The following is a 20,338-nucleotide window of genomic DNA, read 5'->3' as shown; positions in this document are numbered from 1 at the left end:
CACTCTCGACTCTCCCTCCGGATGCTATAATTTATTACTAATAAAAATGTGATGATGGTTGAACCATGGCATTAGTTTGTATGTTGGTAACTTATCTGTTGCTGTGAGAAAATACTATAACAAAGGCAACTTAAGGAAGGAAGGGTTTATTTTGGCTTATCGCTCCAGAGGGAGAGAGTCTATCACAGCAGGAAAGGCATGGCAGCTGGGTCAGGAAGCTTGCTGATCACGTTTTCATCCATACACAGAAAGTAAAGACGTGTAAAGGAAGTCCAGGGATGTATCTCCTCCAGCAATGCTCACCTCCTAAATGCTTGATAACCTCCCAAAACAGGGCCACCAAGTGTGTTTGGGGGGGGGAGGGCAAAGGTTCAAAGTCATGAGCCCATGAGAGACATTTCTCATTAAACCACCACACTGACTGAAGGGCACATGTCTTTAATTCCAGGCACTCAGGAGGTAGAGGCAGATGGAGCTCTGTGGGTTTAAGGCCAGTCTAATCTATATAACGAGTCGTGGGCCACTCAAAGCTATGTGGTAAAACCCTATATAAAAAAATCAAATTAATAAAATATTCCATCTGATTCTACTCCAATAAGATAAGACTCAAGTTTCAAATGGCTAATAGAACAGGTATTTTTACATTTACTTACTACAGTTGCCAATTTAGGCACTTGCATATTATACAACCCCATTTTATTTTATTTATTTTTCATTTTATTACATATACTTATTTGGGGGAGGGGAGAACGCATGCCATGTGGAAGTCAGAGAACAATTAGCAGGAGTTTCCTCTCCTTCCACCATGTAGAAATCTGGGATGAAACAAATTATTGAACTCTGCAGCAAGCACCTTTACCCACTAGGCCATCTCACTAGCTCAAAAAAAAAAGCCCACTTTAATTCACTACTTGCAATTATCAAAATCTAATCAAGGTAATATCTTTAAGGTCCTTTCCACCTACATAATCTTCCCTACTTGAATAGCCACATATAAAATTCTGTTCTGACCTATTAAACTGTTTAGTTTTGAAAGCAGAAACAGATACTAGACAGGTGGCAAGGCAGGCATTCAGTTGAGTTCTTTAAAATCAAACATGGTGCCAGATGTAGTGGTACACACCTTAAATCCCTGCACTCAGGAAGCAGAGGTGGGTAGGTCTCTGTGAGTTCAAGACCAACCTAGTCTACTTAGAGAGTTTCAGGCCAGTCAAGGCTACAGAGAGAGACTCTGGGAGGGTGGCGAAACTAAGTAGTCTTTAATAGTCTAAAATGTCTTCCAAAATACATAATATGCACGTGTAAATTCAAAGTTTAAATTGAAGGTTTTACCAGGAAAATAAATGCTTTAATTTTGAATGAAGTAACTTTAGGAAGACGTTACATGGAAAGTTGCTTGTATTGTTTCTAACATTATTATCTTTTTCTCCCCTCAAAAGGCGACTTTAAAGATCGTGCTGAGATGATAGATTTCAATATTCGAATCAAAAATGTTACAAGAAATGATGCCGGAAAGTATCGCTGTGAAGTCAGTGCTCCATCAGATCAAGGCCAAAACCTGCAGGAAGATACAGTCACCCTAGAAGTCTTGGGTAATGCGCACACACATGTGTAACTCCTGTCAGCCGCCCCCCCCATCACCTCCAGCCCTGGGGGTGAGACACTAACCCAGCCCCAACAGGACCGCCACACTCTATAGGTGCCTTCTCAGCAAGACCAGGCGATTCCCCTCAGCTCACTGGCTGCTGAAATCACTAATTCATTTCCAAATCTCTCCGTTTAAGACTGAAGTAGCTCCTAATAGTTCCGCTCTGGATCATGAACATTTGCCCAAGATTCTGGGTTTTTGTTGTTGTTGTTTGTTTTTCAGTATTCTTCATGGTATTCCATAAGTTGATGGAAAACCAACAAAAGAAACAGCAATTGTAGACTAGCAGAAAAATCAGAAAGTATTTGGTTCAAAACAGTTAGCATTTATTTGTTAGCTAGCAGACATTAAGTACTTTCACATAGTGTTTTACTTAATCTTCACTACAAAACTAAATTTGACAAATGAGAAAACAGAAGTTAAACTATTTGCCTAGTGCCACACAATTAGAACAAGTCCCAAGCATGTTATCCAGATGTCATCCACATCCAGATAAGGTTAACTCCAAGGCTAATATGATTAATCAGCATAAGAATGACTGGTAGACGCAAGAGTTCATATACAGCAGTAGATAGGACCATATTTTCTATGATGTTAACATAAAAAACCAAGAAAAATAACCTTTTCTCTTTAAAAAAATGTCATTAGGAATCTTTATTATGTAGTATTGTCTCTCAGCTTCTTGACTAAGGCCAAGTATAAAGTATATTTACATGCTTGTGAGTGAGGGATGTCTGTGTGGTCAATTACTTGGTGGCAATGGCTAAAGAGAAAGGAATGGGAACAGAAAATGATACATAAAGGCTAAAATATGTCAAAATAAAAAAAAAAGAAAAAATGTAATTCAGGAACCTTGCAGCCGATTTAGTTGGTATAATCATTTTCTATTGCTGCACAGTAAATGATCACACGGTTTCTTAAGAGAACAGTCCTTATGAACTTCTTGTTCTATGGATGGAAAGTCCAGTAGCAAGGCTGGGTTCTACTCAGTGTTCCACGAGGCTGAAATGAAAGCTTTACATGGACTGAATTCCTTTCTCCGGGCTCCGGGGAAAATCTGTTTCCAAGCTCATTCTAGGAGTTGGCAGAGCTTTATTTCCTTAGGATTGTAGGACTGAGATCTCACATCAAGCTACCTATCATCCAGAGTCACACTCATTTCTTCGAGGCTGCCCATGGTCCCGTGACCTCACCCTTTTCATCTTCAGTACAACAAAGGCATGCTTGGTCCTTCTTATACTTTGAATTGCCACCATTTCCTTCAGAAGAGTTTACCCTACAACTAAAAGGCCCCTGCTAGGGACTGGAGAAATGGGCCACGAGTGGTTAAGAGGACTTGTTGCTCCTCTAGATAATCCTAGCTGGCCCAGGTTCATTTCCCATGGGAAAATGGCAAATCTGTTACTCCACCAGGTCCTGATGATCTTCTGCCCTCTTCTGGCCTCTATGGGCATTGCATGCACTTGGTGCATATACGTACATATATTCGTATGCATTAAATATAAATAAGTAAATCTTTGAAAGGTCCATGTTGTGTGACCAAATCCTCCTGTTTACTATTACAGACAATAGATTTGGAATCTTGTCTTTTTTTTAAAAAAAAAAAAACCAGGGTTTCTTTGTGTAGCTCTGGTTGTCGTGGATCTTACTTTGTAGATGAGGTTGGCCTCAAACTTTCCTGCCTCTGCCTCTCAAGTGCTGGAGTTAAAGGTGTGCACCACCACGACCCCCTGGTGATTTCAAACCTTAATTATATTTGCTGGATTTCTTCACAGTACTTTTGTATTTTGAATATCTGAGAGACAATGTGTACATACTGAAGATGGAGATATTTTGGGACTGTCTTCGAATTCGGTCCACCATCGCCAGTCCCGAGTTTTCCAGATTATTAATATTTACCTACTAAATTCTTTTACTTCAAATCCCTAAAATCCACTTTTTCCAATCAGACCCCACTTCTCTTTTTAAGTTTAAAATTATTTTATAATAAAATAAAATATAATAAGATAAAAGACCACTTCTTAAAGTGTCCACAACCTCTCCAAAAGTACCACCAGCTGGAGACTAAGTGTTCAAACACAGGAGTCCATGAGGGTCATGGCATTTCAGATCTTATCATTCTGCCCATGAGTCCCAGACACTTGTGGGTATTTTCTAAGGGGAAGTACATCCGGTCTAACTTCAGAAACCACTAGGCTCATGGCCCAAACACTCTTCTAAAGGCTGAAATCTTAAATCATTCAAAGCAATCGCTTAGCCATGAACACTTAAAAAATAAAATATACAGTGTTTCACAATAAACATTCACATTCCAAAAGGGAATAATGGGGTCACGGAAAGGAAAGGCTGGGCCAAAGTTAGCCCAAGACAGAATGAAAAGTACCAAACTCCACAGCTCCATGTATACTATCTGGGCCCTTGGTGGTGTCACCTGGGCTCAATGACCTTGGGTAGCCCCACTGTTCAGTTACCTGAGGCACAGGTGGCTTCTCATTTTAGATAGCTCCATTTGGTGCCTAAATGATTTCTCAGTGAAGGTCCTGACAATCCTAATACCCTGGGCTCTCACTCAACTTGGGCTTTACCCTCACAGTTTCACGTCTAGGCCACACAAGAGCTCCAGGCAAAGAATCTGAAACTGTTACACAGCTGTTGGAACATCTTTCTGGGCTCTTGGTATAACTTGTCTTCCTCTTGAACCAGAATGCCTGAAAACAGACAGACAGACTAGCAGCACCGAGCTAATGTCAAGTACTGTAACTGGCTAAGATGGGTCCTGACCCTCTTGGACCTCAGCTCTAATAGCCACTATGCTCCTTTGCTACTGAACTGGGCCAGAAATCTTCCTTTGACGTCTGCTTTACAGAAAGACGCCTACAAGGCTGTGTTTTCAGGAAGGCTCCCTCTACAGGAATTTGAGTTGTCACACCATGGAGCTCTTCTTGATGAGGGGTTTTTCGCTCGTGGCACCCTTTCTTCCTTCACGGTGCCAGTGTGTTTAACAGTTACAGCTGCTTTGTCTGGACTCACCTTGCCCTCAGCCTGCAATTCAAACACTTCTGTGCACCTCTGCTGGTTACAAACTTCACTTGTATATCTTTTCACTTCCTCCTTGTAAATCTGACAGAAAGCAGTGACGAGGTACCATGCACAGCCTGCACACTATGCTGCCTTGAGATTTTCTCAGCCACACAGCCCAGCCCACTGCCTTTAGATTTAGCCTCACCCCAGTTCTCAGGACACCAGCAGAACGAAGCCAGATTCTTTGTCTGAATGTCATAGTAATTGGCCTCTGATCCAAATTCTGATACAAGGCAAGTCCTTCATCCCCTCGAAAGCCTTGTAAGCAAGCACAGTCTTTATTGTTTACCCGTATACTGGCGTTCTTATCTTCCCCACACCCACCAGAATAAACCATTAGCTTCTGTGAATAGCAGTATAGGGCCTCTCCAGCCTATAGGTCCAAACTCTATTACAGTTCTGCGAATTAGTTCCTAAGGCTTATGAAATGTGTGAAAAGAGAGTTCCAGCAATGTTTGCTCTTCTTGACGCCAATTTTTGCTATTATCAACTTTTCACATTTCTGTGACCACCTACATGACAGGGAGCAACTTAAAGAATGCTCATGTTTTGATTGTATGTAAGTCCAGCATGGTAGAGAAGTCATGGGGATGGGACCAGCTCAGCTGTGGCCTTGGGAACATTAGGCTGCTTGTTCACATCCTGGCAGATCAGAGAGCAGAGGGCCCAGGAGCAGAACTAGGGTGTGAACCTCAAGGCCAGTCCTCAGCAACACACTTGCTCACAAGTCATTCGCAACCTTCCCAATACCAGCAGCAGTGGGCCCAGTGTTCAAACCTATGAACCAGCCCATGGGGAGGAGAGTTCATATCCAAACCCCAACACCCTACTTTATGAACTTATGAGACTCAGAAAAATATTGGTCTGGCATCTTCAATACATGACTTTCTAAGCGCAAGTGTAATGACAACTACTTGGTAATAGGTAAGGATAAGGTGAGCAAATGAAGCATACATCAAGTTTTAATAGGTTAGATGTAGAAATGGCTGTATCACTTTTACTTACATTCCTTTGGCCCAAACTAATGCATGTAACTCCCCTAGCAGCAAGAAGGGTAAAAAGTATAGTATATTGTATGCCCAGGAAAAAAGGAAATACATCTAGTGACTAGTGTTCCATCGGTAGCTCGGTGTCCCCTCAATACAGACTATTATAACTCATGTTCAGCCAATGAACAGCCTGTCCTCTGGCTTCCATTGTCTAGTGGCCCCTGCAGTTCCTTCCTGTGAAGTGCCCACTTCTGTCATGAGTGGGAGTGTTGTAGAGCTGCGGTGTCAAGATAAAGAAGGAAACCCTGCTCCTGAATACACATGGTTTAAAGACGGCACCAGTTTACTAGGGAACCAAAAGCTTGGCAAACACAACAGCTCATACACAATGAATACAAAATCTGGAATTCTGGTAAGGCCATTTCAGGTATTAAACACTAACCATCATTGTGATGAAATAAATGGTTATTAGAACCTAAAATAATATAGGATGACAGATCAATATCATTACTTACTAAGTGGGAAGAGGAGGTGGGAGCAGGAGAGAGGATAGCGCATGTATTAGCAGTAAGTGATGGGACAGACATCATGGGAAGTGGGAAATGGTACAGGTAACCAGGGAGCTAAGGTGTGACCAGGTAGGGGGCAGGCCAAACCTTGTTCATGATGCATCAGGCAGTACTACTCTCTAGCTACCTCTCGGGCCTGGAAAGTCACTGACCTCAGCCTCAACTTACGCCGCTGAGGAAATGCACAAAAAACTCAGCTGGGGATACACAGACCTCAGCGCTAACATGGAAACAGTGACCACAGGAAAACCACGTTAGGATGTTGGGGTCATTAAACTTTCCCAAGGCTCCAGATCTTTCTTTCACTACACACTCTGTGGCTTACTTATCTAGTACCTTCACTTGGATTGATTTGATTGTCTACTCCTTTCCTAGAGGGAACTGAGAAGGCTCCATAAATATGCGGTTCAAGCATAGTGACATTTTTATAAACCATGTTTGCTTTTTCACCTGTGACTTTTCAGAGTAGAGGTGAGCCGAAAAAAAAATCAGGTCATTTAATTTGAAGCCATTTGTTTCCAATCCAGATAATATCACATTGGATTTTAAATGTTTTGTTTCCAGCAACTCAAAAATCACTACCACAACTATTATGAAAAACACTCTTATAGGTAACATTAAAATTTGTCTTAGGAATTCTGAAACAAAGATACAGTCTTTCCTTTTATTCTCTCTCCTAGTGCAGTGCCACATAGAAACCAGATCTTCTGATGCCTAGGAAAGCACACTAGTTCTGTAGCTAAATGAAGAGCGGGGGGGGGGGGGGGGGGGGGGGGGGGGGGCGGCTGCGCATAGAATAAGGCCATGCCCTAGCCTTTTCCTGTCCTCGGGAGCAGTCAGCAGGTCCGAGCGATTTTACACTGTGACATTGGCACAACACCTGCAGTCACACTCTGCTATATTTACTCCTGGATTTATTTTTTTCTGAGTGGGTGATAAAAGCCCCGAGGCAAGTCTGAAATGCTAGGATCCACTCTCCGCAGGGAACCTCAGCCCTCGGGGCATCTGGAAGGCAATCTCATGCTCATAGGCAGCTTACACTGGAGTGGGCTCTTCGATCTTCCCCCCAGATCCCACCCTTCCAGAACTCTCCAAGGCGATCAAATTACTACTACAAACTAGAAAGCCTTTTATACCAAATTCTTACCTCTTGTGACTTGGCAGGGAGAAGTAGTAAGGGTTGAACTTTCATCTTTCCAGAATTTCCAAATACTCTGGAATTGCTATAATTTACAATCCTATAAACATCCGTTGAGGTTTCCTGGGTCCAAAGCCACTTCCTGGCCATAATTTTGACTCTTTGGAGAAAGTGCTGGTGATTGCTCCTGCAGGGATCCCTCAGGGACTGAGAAATTGTACCAGTGAATGGCACTCCCTGAAACTAGAGGTATGGAGGAGGCATGTAGCTGTAATGCCAGCTGCTTGAAGGCTACAGAGGAAGGATGAAGAGTTTGAAGCCAGCCTGGGCAACATAGTGGCATACTGTTGAAGGTAGCGGGGAATGGAGGAAGAGAGACAGATTTCCTCAGAGAGTGTTGTCTTTTTCTGACAAATTAAATAGGCCTAGCTATTTACTTCTCAAAGTCCTGGCAGATTCTGATAGATACATACTCAGTTCACAAAATAAATAAATAAATAAATAAATATCAAGTTCTGACCCAGTTGATGACAAAATTCATTAGTTTTTTAGGAGTCTACTCACAGATTTACAGTTTAAAGGTTAAACAAATACTTTTCTCTGTACAAATAGCAATTTAACATGATATCCAAGATGGACAGTGGAGAGTACTACTGTGAAGCCCGTAATTCTGTGGGACACCGCAGGTGCCCCGGGAAGCGAATGCAAGTAGGTAAGCACGGGCTATTGAGAAGCACTGGTGCGGGAGTGGAGTGTGGAATAGTGATGACGGAAGGACCCAGGGGGTGGAAGGGGCTGAGTGATTTGAAGGAAAATTGGAAAAAATGTAAAATGAGCTTAATATAAAAAAGCAGTATTGTTTTCAGTCTCTCTTCTAATCGAGACAAGACAATTTGGCTTATACATAACCATGTTTTTAATTTTTCAAATCAATGTTTTAAAATGTGCTTCTAGAAAATCTGTGTTAAAAAACCACGGCCAAGTGTGCTACAGTATGTTCCTGGGAGCCCGCATAAACGTCCGCTACCAGCTTGCTGCGCATTCCAGTCCCTGCAGTCACAACATTGGGCAGGCGTTGTGCTCAATGTCACAACGTCTTTCTTCATAGGGTTCCATGAAAATAATACAGCAGTGCTTACGTGCTGTATCTACGTTAGCCATACGGGTTATTGTTATTAAGGCACTGGCGATGGTTGTGTCAATGCCCTGAAACACTAAGCTTATGCTAATTTCAAAGTAGGTTTTCCAAGAGACACACGAAATAGTAATGGATCTAGATTATCCAAACCGTAGCTACAATATATTATATTTCACAAAGTGACATTTAGAATCCAAGAGAATGACAGCTTTACAAATCTTTCCTAGGAAATATGAGTTTCATAGAGCATAACCGCCACCCCCGCCCCCACCCATAGGGATCAAACCCAGGACATGAGTAGACGTCAGAGAAGGGTCTCAGGGATTGTGTTCTCGACAGACAGCAAGTGCCGTTACACACTGTGCCGTCTTGCCAATCCTAACATTTAAGATTTGGGGAAAACTTGGTTCTCTGAATATTTTCAATCAGCTTTGAGCCATGTCTTGAAATTAACTTAGTTAAATTGACTTAGTTAAATGTATCCTTAACATTGCTACCAAGGGGAGCTTTTATGACTGTTGGATTTAATGATGGTATGTGTCCATGAATTCATGCACGCATTATTTCACATTCCAGATGTTCTCAACATAAGTGGCATCATAGCAGCTGTAGTAGTTGTGGCCTTCGTGATTTCTGTATGTGGCCTTAGTGTGTGCTATGCTCAGAGAAAAGGCTACTTTTCAAGTAAGTGGAATTCCTCTCTCAGATATGTCATTTCCTGCGAGCAGAGCGATTTCTTTTTAAGGTACACCGTTTCTCCTATGAAGTTCTACCCACTCTGGAGAGCAGTTTTACTGCCACTGTGCTAGAGATAATGTCCACAATTACATGTATAAGGGTGGTGATGCACCTTGGCAACCAGAGTGGGGGTGGGGTGAAGTGGAGAATGCTTCTCTTTTGAAAACTTCTAGGCAATTCTATGGACTGTGAGAATTAACCTTGGAGGCTATAACAACACAGACATTCAACATAGACGAATGTTTATGGTGTATTAACATATTATATTTTAAGTTGGAATTATCTCTTTCAGGATAGACACTGATTTTTAATTTTACAACCACCAGTGAAATGTTTCAGTAGAATGTCAAATGTCTAATTTCGTACAACTATAAAGAAAATTGTTAACCAAAACTAGACACCTAGTTGGGCATGGTGATATATGTCTGGGATCCCAGATCAGGAGAGCAGGGTGGTGTCATGAGAAGAGTCAGTTTGAGACCAGCCTGGACTATACAGTGAGATCCTGTTTCAAATAAGCTACAAACAAAACCAATGAGCACACATAGACCCTACTGAATTAGAGATGCTTCCAGACAAGGTTTTTAGTTCCTCCTGGTTAAACTCTTGTAGCTTCAAAATACATTTGACTATGCAATTAGTTTTCTATACATTTTTGAGATTTAAACACATCTAATTCTCTTAATGTATTTACTTTCTTCTTGTATTTAAATTTATGAAAGTGACAGAGCTTTTACTTGCTGCATTGACAAAAGCGTATGAAGTTGAATTTTTAACTAAAATAATAAGTTCAAACATGCATGAATTTTAGACCCATTTCTTAATAATGGTTATTAGTTTTAGAACTTAGGTTGAAAATTATTCATATCAAAATAAAACAAAATCAAAAGGAGTTCCTGATAACATAAATAAACGTTATGCATCAGACATATTTCCATGGAAGCTGATTCAAGGTAATTCCTTATGCTTAGCTACTGCTGGGCACAGAGTTCACACATGTAATTACAACACTCCTAGGGTTGAGGCAGTAAGATCTTAAGTTCAAGGCCAACTTGGTCTACAAAGTAAGACCCTGTGTCAAGAAAAAAAGAGTGTGAACTGTTATGTGAATCAGAGTTGAGCCTAGCCTAGCCTATTTTATGAATAGAATATAGCTGTGTCCCCCTGCTTGGCAACAGTGAAAGTATGAACAAAAATATCATTCAAAGCAAGGAACTCAGGACCGCGAGGGGTGCACCCACACACTGAGAACATGGGGATGTTCTATCGGGAACTCACCAAGGCCAGCTGGCCTGGGTCTGAAAAAGCCTGGGATAAAACTGGACTCGCTGAACATAGCCGACAATGAGGACTACTGAGAACTCAAGAACAACGGCAATGGGTTTTTGATCCTACTGCACGTACTGGCTTTGTGGGAGCCTAGGCAGTTTGGAGGCTCATCTTACTAGACCTGGATGGAGGTGGGTGGTCCTTGGACTTCCCCAGGGCAGGGAACCCTGATTGCTCTTTGGGCTGTCGAGGGAGGGGGACTTGATTGGAGGAGGGGGAGGGAAATGGGAGGCGGTGGCGGGGAAGAGACAGAAATCTTTAATAAATAAATAAATTAAAAAAAAAAAACAAAGTTCCTACCTACTTAGAAAAAAAACCCTGATGACTTTTAAATGAGGAATCAGTAAAGATACTTTTCTTAAAATACTGAGAACTGTCATGGGACTTAAGAGTTCATTAGCTAAAATTATTACTTCCATTTTGCTATGGCAGAAAACCTGTCCAAGGGAACCATGTTTTTTGGTTTTTTGAGCTAGGGTTTCTCTGTAGCTTTGGAGCCTGTCCTGGAACTAGCTCTTGTAGACTAGGCTGACCTCGAACTCACAAAGATCCGCCTGCCTCTGCCTCCCAAGTGCTGGGATTAAAGGCATGCACCACCACCACCTGGCCTGCAACTGTATTTTTAAACTTGTGTTTTGGGATCCGCATCCGCAAACTTTAACCTCTGGCCAAGCCCAGTTTATATCTGTTTTTCTTTTCTTTCTTTTTGTCTTCTGGAACCGGAAAATGAACCCAAGACTTTGTACACACTAAACAACCGATCTACTACTGAGCTACATGGCCAGCTTTCCTTTTGCTTCTTTGACACAGGCCACACTAAACTGCCCTGCTGACCTTGAATTTATTATTGCTGCCTTAGTTTCCCAAGTATCTGTGATTACAGGTTTGCACCACCAGGCCCAGCTCCCTGTCTCATTTTCTAGGGCCTGTAAACTAAATTTTACAGATGCAAATTTCAAATTATTTAATAATAGTAACACTACCTTGGGACCAATTTCAAAGAAATATTAGCCTTATCCCAAAAGAATCCTATTACTTTAATTAATAAGCGATTGTGACAATTATTATTTCTTTAAATTTTAATAACATTTTTGAAACTTTATTTTCTTCTTGATTATATAATTCCAAAGTATTCTTGAATTTACCCCTGAGCCTTCAAAGCCCAAACATCTGTTGTACATATCATTTTATAAGAAATTTTCATTTAGAAGGTTTAGATGTTACAGCTAAGACTTAAAGGGAGTCAAGCCAGAGTCACTATAGATAGATCTGCATATTAATTCTTGCACTAATGATCTATACTTGTTCTTTTGCAGAAGAATCTTCCTTCCAGTAAGTATCCTTTGGTAACACGTTTTTCTTCATATCTTTTATTCTTCAATCATCTGTTTAATGTCAAAAGTGGTTTATTTGTATAGACTAATCCTGTTAGAAGTTAATTTCCTTCATCAAGAAATACATACTACCTCTGCACCTGCTTATAATCAGCAAGAGAAGAACATGGTCTCTAATTTTGTAGACATTTCCATAGTACAACTTTAAAAACACGTTTCTATGTTTCACTAAACATTTTAAAATAAGCTTTCACTTAGTAATCTTTACACTTAGTTGAAATTTAATCAGATTTGTGCCCCACACTGTTCCAGGCACTGCCATTATCAGTTTTTTTTTTTAAGATTTATTTATTTATTATGTATACAACATTTCTTCCATGTATGCTTACATGCCAGAAGAGGGCACCAGATCTCATTATAGATGGCTGTGAGCCACCACGTGGTTGCTGGGAATTGAACTCAGGACCTCTGGAAGAGCACTGACTGCTCTTAACCACTGAGCCATCTCTCCAGCCCCCATTATCAGTTTTTTAAAGGCCAAAACACCCACAAAATCACTACTGGAAATCATGTGTCAAAATAAATATCATTATGGAGCTCACATCCCAGTAGCAGAAAATAAGTAAACCTGTACACTCTCCAGCATTTCAGAGTGTGACAAGAGCTATGGAGGAAAATAAAACAAGTAAGAAAGCAGAGGCTACAGAGAGTGGAAGTGGAGACTGTCATTCAAACAGAGGGCCTAGCAGGGAGGGACATAGGTGATGTTTGGTGAAGACTGAGGATGAAAGCAAGTCAAGCAGATATCCACAACTGGTGTTCTTGCAGAAGGGGGAGGAAAAATAACCCAAAAGTACTCAAGGTCAGGATGCTCGTATCAGAAGATATGAAGATGAGCATTGTGCTTCCAGCAGTATGAGAAGAGAGGCAGCGAGCACATGAGAGTATTGGAGATTGCTAAGCAAGTTTGAGGATTTTGAGACATTTGGCTTTGGTTCTAAGTAAAATAGGAAGTCCACGAAGGGCTGTAAGCAGCTTTAAAAATTTTAATTTTTTGATGTTCATTTTGGTTTCTCTGTTAAGAATAAACTTTAAGGAAGAAATGGTGAAAGCAGGTAGATCAATTAGAAACAAATATTAACCAAGACAACATAGTTTATGGTAGTTTGTTTTTATGTGTCTGAGTGTTTTGCCTGAATGTATGACTGTGTACCAAGTGCATACAGTATCCATGGGGGTGTTGGAGTCCTGGAGGGTTTATAGCATAGTGGATATATTCTGACAAATTACCTGATCTCGATTCAGGCTGTTAGGAAAAACAGAAAGTGGGAGGTGGCTTCAGGGTTACAAGGACACATCCTCTACTTACTGAACCTGGAAGACTGCAGGGGGTGTGGCCTTGGGAGAAAGGTCCAGAGTGCTTGAACTTTCAGTACTCTATAAGCTTACTAAACTCTTAAGTAAAAATAATCAGTAACAGAACATATATGAATGTGGAGTTTGGGGGGAAAATCTTCTTTTTTAGTTTATTTTTATGTGTGTGAGTGTTTTGCCTGAATGTATGACTGTATGTATTGCCTGAATGTATACTGTATGACCAAGTGCATACAGTATCCATGGAGGCTAGAAGAGGGTGTCAGATCTCCAGGGGTTGGAATTGCAGATGGTTGTGAGCCACTATGTAGGTGCTGGGAGCCCAGTTCTCTGCAAGATTAGCAAGTGTTCTTTTTTGTTGGTTTGTTTGTTTTTGCCCTTTTGAGACAGGATTTCTCTGTAGTTTTCGGGCCTGTCCTGGAACTAGCACTTGTAGACCAGGCTGGCCTCGAACTCACAGAGATCCACCTACCTCTGCCTCCCAAGTGCTGGGGTTAAAAGCATGCACCACCAACCACCTGGCTTTAGCAAGTGTTCTTAACCACCAAAACATCTCTCCCACCCCTGGGAGAAAAAAATGGAGTAACGCCTAAGACATGGATAAGATCATCAAAGTCCCAGTTTCATGGCACTTGCTCTGCAACTGCCCACCCTTTATAGACAGGCATTGCAGATCCCTATACCCTCTTCCCTCTTTCCAGCTGGCATGGCTTCTCTTTATATATGGGCATTGCAGATCCCTATACACTCTTCCCTCTTCCCAGCTGGCATGGCTTCTCTTTATATATGGGCATTGCAAATCCCCTGTACATTCGTCCCTCTTCCCAGCTGGCATGGCTTCTCTTAAATCCTTTGAGGACTCACCTGTCATGCCTGCATCAACCCTGGTGTCTCAATCTCATGACATTCCAATATAATAAGTCAAAGGTCAGGTCAAAGTCTACATATCAGGATTAGCAAAGGGGAAATTCAGAAGACAACCCTGGTGTCTCAATCTCATGACATTCCAATATAATAAGTCAAAGGTCAGGTCAAAGTCTACATATCAGGATTAGCAAAGGGGAAATTCAGAAGAACAGAACAACCTGGATATATAGTCACCAACCCCGCCCCAGGCAACTGTGAGCACTTAAATTTTTTATTTAATGATGCAAAATGATTGGAGCATTTTTTGAACAGAGTGAAAAGCAATCTTAAATAAAGAAGGCGGGGTTATACTTTCCTTCTTTGAGCCCCTGTCAAATCAAGCAGGAATCTTCATAATCCAGGAAGGAACATTTTATTTCCTTACACCTTATGTCTACTCATGAAACCTGTAGTCTTCACATCGAGCTTCTACTAGAACCCTAATCAACACGTAAAACTTTCCACGGGCAAATAAAATTTCAGATTATAATAATCAAACTTTTAAAATATTTATGGTATTATATCAGGTTGAAAGTAAGTCCCTTGTTTGTGTATTCCACAAAAACAATTTAACATGTTAGACTTAGGCTACATTTTGTTGTTCGTGATTTCACACAAACCTGTACTTTATTACATGGCTTCTCTGGGTACTGTCTATAAATGTCAGGAACCAGTCTGGGCTGCTGGTTTTTCTTCCTGCCTGGCTAAGATAGTTCTGCTGAATAAGGATGGGTTCCAGGATTGGAAGTAATAATAAAGTAAATACTGTCTTTGTGTTCTACAAACAGGAAGGGCAGTCCTGCATCTAAAGCCATGGCAATGAGTGAAAACGTAAGTACTAATAAAGCACGTTTATAGAATAGGCATTTAGGGACTATGGCAAGGAAATGAAGCAGATGTATGGATATTGTGATGACATTCTTAATACTTTAGGTTTGTGTCTACCACTGCTACACTAAAGGATCTAAGTAAATGTTCACTTCCTTTCCATCTGGGTCGGCATGATAAAGATGTTTGACACTTACAGAGCAATTACAGGAAGTGATTTTCATCATATTTCTGTTGGGGGCATTCAGCTCTCAGTCTACCTTCTTAATGTGACTGAGTCTGGCATTTTCAGCCAGTTTTGATAGATGAGGAAACTGAGTACAAGTTCTCACAGGCTAACACTGGTGGAGGTGGAGTCCAGGTACCCTGTCTTTGAAGTCTACCCAGCTATTACCATGCTACAGTTCTAGAACTTGGTTATTGCATGCATTTAGAAATGTTAGGGATATAAAACAGCATCTGCTACTGCAGTAAAAGGAAATAATCATCTAGCTGAATTCACTTAGAGAACATCATTGGAACCTGCTAGACTACTTGGTAATTTAACAAGAGAGGGAAACCCAACATTCTCAGAAGCTTAAACCCTTTCCTGAGAAAAGAGGATTCCCAGAACCCTTCAGAACTCTAGGGAAGGGATTCTAGACTTCTTCCAGCAGAATTCAGGCATCAGTAACTTAACCATTTAGGTTCTTGTAGAAGATGTATACAACACCCATTTATTGCTCTGTAAAGTTTTTTTTTTCCCTGTAAAATTCTTTAAAATCTACTTTCTTTAGGAGCTACGACAAAAGTGACATTTTGTAGTTTATTGCACTAATCTTTAATTAGGGAACAAATACCATGTCCTATTATCATCATCTATGATTTACAGTGAAAGCCTTTTTCATCCTTTCAAACAATAAAAAGCACTTCGTCTCCAAATTAAAGGGAAAGGATCTCTCTTTCTCTCTCTGGTCTTCCTCTCAGTTACCCTCATCAGCTCCACAAGTCTCCGGTTGAGTTTTGCCTGCAGCAGGGTTTGCCACCTCACAGTGTTGGGTCACATTGCCGTGTTGCCTTGTGCACTATTGGATGAGCAGCAACAGTGCCTGGTCACATGTCTAACAAGCCGCGGTCCTCTTGTGCTAACTCCTGCCCAAGTTCTTTATTCTCAGCAAAGTTCAAGCTTTTTCGCTTCTAGCTTTTGCTTAATTGTCCATAAAATTAGATTTAGTTACATATATACTGACTGTAACTCTAAAAATCTTATAGTGTGATATTCTTAAGATTTATATGAATGCATTTATATATGAAGTAGTACATTATATTTAGGATTTTTTTTCTTTCTTTCCTAGGATTTCAAGCACACAAAATCCTTTATAATTTAAAAGAATTCCACTTTCAAGATGCGCCAAAACAAGTTGTCACACAAGTTATTAAAATATTATAAAAACCTGCTTTGTCTCACATTTGCAAAGAGATGAATGAGGAAATGACAACATAATTTTTATGACCTCTGGTTTACCTGAAATTGTTATTTTAAGCAAATAGTTCTTGTCACCACTTAAAATACAGACTGGCATCCTGTGTCTGAACTAAAGAGAAGTGAAATACCTGGTAATATTCGGAGTTTTGTGAAATGCAAATGAATTTTCAAAGTTTTAGAAAATTTAATATGTCATGGACTGTGAAGCTAACCTAAGAGGCAAGTATACAATGCATGTGCTCTCTGTGCAAGAGTGGCTTGTGTGTTCAGGAAATACTCTAAAGAATGGAAACTCTGATCTCAAAATTCCCACCAGAACCTTCTTACCACAAAATACCCCTTATTCCTGTGGTCCTTTGCACTAAGATATCCGTAAGGGAAGCCCAGGGCTCGGGCCTACGCCCAAGGATTTGCACTGCGTGCTTACTTTCACTTCTCAGAACCAAAGTCAACACGAATGGAGCTGCTTGCTGCTATTTCCATTTCCTGAACCTCCTTTGGAGAGGCTCAGTGACCTGGACATCAGAGCACACTATTAGAACCTACACAACTTCGCAGACACCTTGCGCTGCCCGAGGTGATCTTATACCTATCTCTAAGAGCAATTCAGAGCTGGGCAGGTCCCCCACTGCTGAAGATAAGGGGTTGTCAATCTGCTTATAATGAAAAAGGGACATGGGGAAGAAAAGTGTTTGAGTACCTGTAAAATGTAAACAAATGAGCTCATTTTGACTCCCAGCTTGCTTGATACAGCAAGGGCACATGAGAAACCATGGCTGAAAAGAGACATGGGTCTCATGCTTTCTGAGATGTTTAACCACAAAGGCCAGCAGCTGATGTCCAAATATAAAATTCCCAGGGCTCAATAGTAAAACCAGTCCATGCTGAAAGCAAACTGTAAATAGAGATATCTAGTTCTGGTTAATAGTGTGAAAAGGTTCTTTATTCCTTGTGTCAGCTTTGAACATGGTCAAGTTGGCTTCCAAAGAATTTGTTCTTTCTGCCTGAAAGGCAAAGCAGGTTCTCAGGATTCACTGACCAATGGAGTAGGTGGTCACTGAGTACTTAAAAGTGGTCAGGTCACTGGGGAGTTGTCCAGTGTTGTGCTGCTCGCCTTTAACTTTGTGGCCTTCAGTCCTTCTCAGTAGACTCCTTCCTAAAGGTCTAGCTTCTATAATGTGGCTCTGCTCTCAAGGTCAGATTCACACTTAGTTGAGCCAGCAAACTCTACAAAGAACAAGACAGTAGACATTTTAACCCCCGTGGTTCCTGTTGTGGTCACTCAGCTCTGTCACGTGATGTAGAGAACAAGTACGTGTGGCTGTTCCAAGAAAACATAATTGAAAAAATCAGTGCCATAGGTTTGATTTGCCCACAGGTACAATCTCATTCCTGGTAGCAAATGGCAAACACCAAAAATGTGTGGTGTATAAGAAATCAGGGTAAATGCTGCCTATGCCCTGACTAAGAGACTTGCTTTGGTAGAAAGCATCCTGTCCTCTGCAGTGCCAAGTAGACATAGAACTCTCAAGGATGCCCTTAGGCCATATACCACCATCACAAGATCAACTGCTTCACTTCAATGACAAATCCAGTGTGAGAGGACAATTATGTAGTGCCTTAACTTCACTTAGACACTGAAGCCTGAAGATTCTTTTTATGCAATGAAAAAACCTAATAAAGTCTGTGCCAAGTATCTATTACACAGCATTAACTAAAATACTGTAGAGCTGTCATCTTCACGAAGGCTGTAACTGCGAACACTAACTGCCATGTCCATTTGCTCTTTTCTGAGACTCAGTGTATCAAAGTTGAATTGTAGTTTATAGAGTGTTTTGATTTCGTTTTTCTACAGTGAACCTGTAATGGGGCTCTAGAGACCATAGTAACAACTTTTATTTTAGTATTGTTGCTGTTGTAACTAGAGCCAATTTATTTTTAGTTAGGGTGGGAGTTAGCTTAACTAAGTCCGAGTATTTATTTTTCAATACAACTTTACAAAGAACTTCCTTTATTCTAAGGCTCACTTTTTGATTAAAGTCCACATTACAAAAATAGCTACAGGCAGCTAAACTTTAGCAGGGGAAGTCACTCACCTATTGTTCAGTAAAGCCCAGGAAACCCCTCCCTCTTACCACCTGCAGCTGTGAGGCAGCACTGCAGAGTAAAGATGATCTCAGTGCTCAGGCTAGACACCTGCCAACTCCTAAAGTCAGAAAATAAAAAGGGAAAACTTACTGGATGCTTTATGTATGTCAAAGGTCAGGGATAAGGAAGTGCAAAGTCTCACTCCTCTTCTAAGAGGAATCAAGAGGAGTCTGTCGTTTTAGAGTTGGTGATTTCGGGTTTCAGTGCTGTTGTTGGAGCTGGGTTCTTTGTGAACACATGTCCACCTGATTCACAGCTCACTTTTTCTTCATTTCAAATTCTCCAGTTCCCTATACTTTGTCTTCATCCTCAGTAACCTCTGGCTTGTCCAACCCTCCGTGGCCCTCAAACCTATCTGTTTTCTATCCATTCTGTCATCGTGGGCATGTTTATCCACTCTGGCTTCCACATCTCCGACCTGGTATTTTTAAATGTCTCTTATAAAGTAACATTTCCAAGCATATTTCATTTTGGTTGACTATCAACCCCCATTTCCTTTCCCCCTTTCCTAATGTAGGGCCCTTATGGCCCTGCGTATTATTGTCTTCCTCCTACCTCCCACCTAGATAAACATACTCAGCAGCAAGAAGCTAGAACCCACTCAAGAACTATGACATTGTGTTTGAGTCCAATCCTTTCCAGTGCCATCCATTTTCTGGCAATTTCATTTGACTTCATGGATGAATAAAACTTGTAACTTTTTGTTTTTAAATGCTAAAGTTAGTTATAAACAATGCTACATGTAAATTCTAGCTACACAACCAACCCATCCCTAGCTTTCTCCATCTTTAACCACCCATGGTGCCATTAAAACTGGAATCCCAGGCTTGCAGTAACTTCACCTTTTCTTTCTGGGGCTGCTCTCAGGAACCTCTTCCAGTCACCTAACTGCTCCTGCTCTAAGGCATCCCCTCCTCACCCCCTCTGAAAGCCTTCTTATGTACTGTCAACAATAACAACTCACTTCTGTTCCCCTGGCTGAACACCTTTCATTCTTTCTTTAGTCAGTCAAGTCTACATTCCACAGCTGGTGATGAAAAAGGCTCCTCCTGTCCTCTTACACATTTGCTCATATAACCCACCTGATCAGCCACATCCCTGTCTTCAGTGGCTGCACCATTATTCACCAATCAACTGGACTGTTTGTCTTTACAATTTATTCTGCCCTTGTAAATACAGTCATTTACAATACTTCTTCTGGAATGCTAGCCCTCCACAAGCTATGGAAAATACTATGTCTTCCTAACAGACAAGTCAAATTCAACTACTCTAGCAAGTTTCTTCTCTGAATTCCCAAGGTGTTTGATTCTTTTGTGATATTCATTTGTTTCTCTGTTATAGCACAGGTAGGTATGGACATGTCTGACACCCAGGTCTTCATAAACCCAAGGTATTTAATAGTATCTAACATGAAAACAATTCCTCAAACTGCTGAATACATGTGAAGCACAAAGAATGATTAAATGTAAGCATCTACTTAGAGTATTAATAAAACATTATATTCTGATACAACTCAATTTGTCTTCTATGAATTGTTACTACATGAATTACAGATGGACAAAAAATAGGTTTCCCTTTTAAGCAATTAGGTGCGTTTCCACAATTCTCTTTTTATGTAGGTGAGTAGTTGCCTACATGTATGTCTGTGCACCA

The 20,338-nt window shown here is 40.8% G+C and overlaps 1 protein-coding gene across 2 annotated transcripts in view; it reads left to right on the top strand.

Annotated features, from left to right (window-relative positions):
- The window catches only part of Jam2 (junctional adhesion molecule 2), a 56,363-nt gene extending 36,167 nt beyond the window's left edge, over positions 1-20,196 (top strand). The window contains exons 4-10 of one of the 2 annotated variants that reach the window (XM_041678653.1): positions 1,440-1,592; positions 5,934-6,130; positions 8,038-8,137; positions 9,140-9,247; positions 11,947-11,962; positions 15,033-15,075; positions 16,407-20,196. In XM_041678653.1, coding sequence (XP_041534587.1) covers positions 1,440-1,592; positions 5,934-6,130; positions 8,038-8,137; positions 9,140-9,247; positions 11,947-11,962; positions 15,033-15,075; positions 16,407-16,439 — 650 coding nt within the window. In that variant the 3' untranslated portion in view covers positions 16,440-20,196. The remainder of the gene's footprint in view (positions 1-1,439; positions 1,593-5,933; positions 6,131-8,037; positions 8,138-9,139; positions 9,248-11,946; positions 11,963-15,032; positions 15,076-16,406) is intronic. The other variant, XM_041678654.1, reaches the window with a different exon arrangement.
- Positions 20,197-20,338: the final 142 nt, after the last annotated feature.

The sequence above is a fragment of the Microtus oregoni genome, unplaced genomic scaffold (genome assembly GCF_018167655.1).
Source record: "Microtus oregoni isolate MIOR12 unplaced genomic scaffold, Mior012 000030F_ref0000283, whole genome shotgun sequence".
Classification (NCBI taxonomy): domain Eukaryota; kingdom Metazoa; phylum Chordata; class Mammalia; order Rodentia; family Cricetidae; genus Microtus; species Microtus oregoni.
Note: the sequence above shows the minus strand (reverse complement) of the source record. Positions and strands in the feature narration are given on the sequence as shown.